This window comes from Phaseolus vulgaris, chromosome 1, assembly GCF_000499845.2.
Source record: "Phaseolus vulgaris cultivar G19833 chromosome 1, P. vulgaris v2.0, whole genome shotgun sequence".
Lineage (NCBI taxonomy): Eukaryota > Viridiplantae > Streptophyta > Magnoliopsida > Fabales > Fabaceae > Phaseolus > Phaseolus vulgaris.
Window position 1 is genome coordinate 8,475,997 of NC_023759.2, and position 4,787 is coordinate 8,480,783.

At 26.6% G+C, this 4,787-nt stretch overlaps 1 protein-coding gene across 1 annotated transcript; it reads right to left on the bottom strand.

The window, feature by feature from the left end:
* Positions 1–3,696: 3,696 nt before the first annotated feature.
* Positions 3,697–4,423, bottom strand: LOC137813476 (probable calcium-binding protein CML44). Its single transcript, XM_068615756.1, has one exon. The coding sequence runs from the start codon at positions 4,323–4,325 to the stop codon at positions 3,855–3,857; it is 471 nt and encodes a 156-aa protein (XP_068471857.1). The 5' UTR covers positions 4,326–4,423; the 3' UTR covers positions 3,697–3,854.
* Positions 4,424–4,787: the final 364 nt, after the last annotated feature.

Below are 4,787 nucleotides of genomic sequence, written 5' to 3' on the forward strand. Positions count from 1 at the left end.
TGTGAGCTTTGTAGCATGGTGGGATTATTTAAACAGAAGTGTCACAGGACCAAACGATGACGGTAGTGCGACAACAGTAATGGTGGAATGGTGACGATGACAGAAAAAGATCACTAGTGAATAATGAATTCACCAAGAACACAATTTTTTTATCCTAACTTTAGATACTACGTGAAAATAAAGTAAAAAAATTACATATAACTAATCCTCTAATATATTGAGACTTAAGATTATATATTTATAAATAAGAACAATATAAAATATATGTACTAATATCATTATATCTAACATATATTTTGCTCTTAAACTATTAAAAAAATATTTACATTTTAGATGTATGAATTACAACTAAACATTATTATTATTATATTTTGTTACATCATAATTTATTTAAAATTGCATGAGTATATTTGAATATTAAATTTTTTATTACAAATAAAGTTTAATATTTTCCTCAGATTACAATAAAATATATTTTTTAAAACTATATAACTTTGAGTTGATTTTAAGTGAAGTTTATGAGTAAGTTATTAATAATTTTAAATTAAAATTTTAAATTAATAAAAATAAGAAACAATAATTTAAGACCATAAAATTCCTATTGTCAAGAAACATCCCATCACTTCCATTCTATTTCTTTTCTATTAAATATAAAAGAAAAGGTTTAAGGTATAATTAATATCTCAGTATATTAACAAGGTTAAATATGCCAATCACTTATTTATTACATATACTACCAGAAACTTATTAAATATAAATTAATTTTAAAAATTAAAATATTAATAATTATATTCACTAAATTTATATTATTTTAAAAACTAAAAAATTTATTGATATTTAAATTAATTTCTATTATTAATTAATAGTATTTAAAATAATATTTAATTAACTACTAAAATTTTAAATATTAATAATTTTTAAATATAAAATAATAATTAATTATTTTTATTCTAAAATTGATTTATATTGTGCTCATAACTTTTAACCATAAAAACATATTTTTAACAAAATTTGTTATGATAACAACTTTGACTATACAAACCAAACCGCCAAAACTAATTGATTGAATTAGTATATAATAATTTAAAGTAGACTTCTTCATTCCCTTATTTTATTTCCATACATATGTAACACGCATGCACCGCCCAAGGTTTACAAAATTATCAAATTCCAACTCTTCTAACAAACGATTTAAGTCAATGTACTATTCAATTTTTCCTTTGAGTGTCTTTCATGCTATATGACTTTTACAAGGTATTATATAGAAAATTTGACGATTTAAAAAAAAATTAAATTAATCTTATTTTAAATTATTTATCGTTCAACTGTTTTCTTCAGACAAGACAATTTAAATTGATCGAATTTTAATTTTTTCATTTAAATGAAATATTTCAATATCAAATTATTTAAATATTAATTAATAATTAAAATATTAATATTGATTATATTTTTAGTCAATCTTAATTGACTTTAGTTTTGGTAAAAGTTTATCTATATTTTTCAATTAATATTGCAAAAGTTTTTTGTCGATTGACTTGTCACGGTTAATTAAACTCACATCGATCAAATTATTTTTAGGAATTTGTTGATGAAAAGTTTTTTTTTTTTTTGTCAATATTTGGATTGTAAAAAAATTGTAAATATTAACAGAAAAGGCACAATAAACATTCATCCATAAGAAAACCTTTACTCGAATATAAAATAAGAGTGATTCACAATAACAAAAAATATTAAATAATAACTAAATTAAAAAAAATAAAATTTCTAGATTAGTTTCTATTATTGTTAAATAGTTTGTAAATTGGTATTAGTTTCTAAATTTGGTAGAAAAACATTAGTGGCTAATTAGATACCAATTTAGAAACTATTTAACAATAATAGAAACTAATTTAGAAGTCAATTTTTTTTTAGTTTCTAAAATGTCTCTAATTTAGTTACTATTATAACTAATTATTTTGATATCTAAAAATTAATTTCTATTTCATGATTTTCTTGTAGTGAATGTTCATATAGCCTAGTTGACATTAATCGAAAGGTATAACTTTCAACAATGTTTCGATCAAAATCAAATTGAGTATAAAACAAGAAATATAAATTTGAAAATATGTAAAATTTAAATTTATTTTTCAAATAAAATTTAAAATTATCCAAATTTAATTAATTTAGTTATTTATAAAATTATAGATTTCAATTTCTTTTAAATTTTATTATCCAAACAGTATTTTATTATGAAATATTTGTCTTTCAGCACTAGTTCTCTGTTTTGTTTTTGGTCTATATCTTAAATTTTCAAAATTCAATTTTAATTCTTCTATTTTTTTTGTCTATTTTTAATTCTTCTAATTTTAAAATATAAAAATTATTATATATTCTTCTATAAACTTAGACAACGCTTTATAAATAAAAAGTTTTATATATATATATATATATATATATATATATATTCTCTAGAATCAAAAGTATATTTTTAAAATTAGAGAAATAAAAATTGAATACATTTTTCAAGAAAGATTAAAACTAAACTTTAAATAATTTTGAATGATGAAAAACATTAATAAGGATACATGAGGGAGCTTATAGGTATTTTGGATTAGAAAATATTTGTTGAAACTAAAAAGACATCAACAACAGATAAAAGAGAAGAACATAAGTATATACAAGAACTAATATGGTGATATAAACAGGAAGGAAAAAAAAGTAACAGCTACTGATAAAGGTTTTCTTAAGAAGAGGTGTTCATATTTATCACCACTCTTTTTGCAGATTAAGGTAAAGCATGGTTACATGAAAGTTCATTTGTTATATACTAAGCTCAAAGAACTAATGAAGCTTCATATTACAATATTAATGTCTAGCAGTTTCGGTACAGTTTTAATCTAGGTTTTTTTTTATCATGATGGGGTTACTTTTTTTGGTTTTTACCAAAATGGGGTCTGTTTAAAAAAATTTACAAATTTAGACAAGTCGTGCCAATTCGTTACGACTTCATATGCAGAACTCGTCCCAATTAGGGACGACTTCTGCCATGTCATACTAAAGTCGTGCCAACTTGGCACAACTTTTGCCCTGTCATACTGAAGTCGTGCCAACTTGGCACGACTTCTGCCACGTCATAATTGTCCGCACAGACAAGCTTAATAATAGAATTCAATTCAAGTTTGATTATTATTTTCCTCATTTTCTTTATCTATGTATTTATTCATTCATAACACTCTTAGAACATTTATTTTCTTTATCTATGTCATTCAATTCAAACATGATCCATACACAATTATCTAATTTTTTGTTCCTTAAAACTAACACTCTTAGAAAATTATGTATCAAATTAATTTTTAACATTACATAACTTACTACCCAATATATAAACAATAAAATTAAAAAAAAAAAATATGACGTGGCAGAAGTCGTGTCAAGTTGGCACGACTTAAATATGACAGGACAAAAGTCGTGCCAAGTTGGCACAACTTCAATATGACAGGGCAGAAATCGTGTCAAGTTGGCACGACTTCAGTATGACAGGGCAGAAGTCGTGCCAAGTTGACACGACTTTAGTATGACATGGCAGAAGTCGTGCCTAATTGGGACGACTTCTGCATATGAAGTCGTGTCGAATTGGCACGACTTGCCTAAATTTGTAATTTTTTTTAAACGGACCCCATTTTGATAAAAAAAAAAAACCATCATAGTTAAAAAACCTTTAATCTACGTACAAACAGTATCAGTTATAGAGTTAACAGATTGATAATTTACAAGAAGCCACAAAATCTAAGGCCAGAAAAAATGACCAAAACCATGCGCATCAGAATGATCACATAGAAGTGAAAGTGTAAAACTCAGTACAAAACTAAACAAAATCAGGAAGTTGTGAGAAGCATCATGTCCTTAAATTCCTGAAAATCAAGCTTGCCATCAAAATTAGTGTCATAGGAGCAAATCATGGTTGTGCTATCCTTGCCACACCTTTCATCCCACATGCCAAGCCTCTTCAACACACACTCAAGTTCTTGGCTTGTGATGAACCCATCACCATCCAAATCAAACACTTTGAAGGTCTTCACAAGGTCATCAACCTCATCATCACCATCACCCCGATCAGTCCCTTCTTCCTCCCCATTGTTTTGCTTCAGCATAGATTCATAAAACAACAAGAACTCACTCAAGTCAAGGCTCTTCTTTCCCACCAGAGACTCCAGCTCCTCAATGCTGTACTTGAAGCCCGTCTTCTCTAGCAGCATGTTCAGCTCCTCAAGGCTCAAAAACCCATCTCCATTCACGTCCACTTTCTCAAAAATCCGCTGCAGATCACTTCGTGTTAGGGGACACATTTGGTTTTCAAAAGGGTGTTTGAAAGATAACGAAAGTTTTTGTTTGTTCTTTCTCAAAGTTCTCAACACTATGCTGAATGTTCATACATGGATGCATTGCAACGCACTAAGTGTTTATATAGATATACAAAAAAATCATGTGGGCACAACTGTGGGACATTATTGTACAAAAATCTATTGAGACTTATGATATTGATGATGTGGCTGAGAATGATCCAAGTCCACTGGGCAATTTGATGGAAGTTTCACAGTCATTGCCTTGACAGCAAATTTTCGATTATTCCAATTGGATGTTTATGAGTAGAATTTTCTAGTCTATAAATTTTAGTATATAGTTTTAATTTTTATGGTTAAGTACTTTTTTCTTATTCATGTGTCATTTTCATGAACATGTTTTTTGGAATAGAACTGACAAATTCAAATGCGTGTTGATGGTGGTACACTTGGTTCAGACTCTTCTAG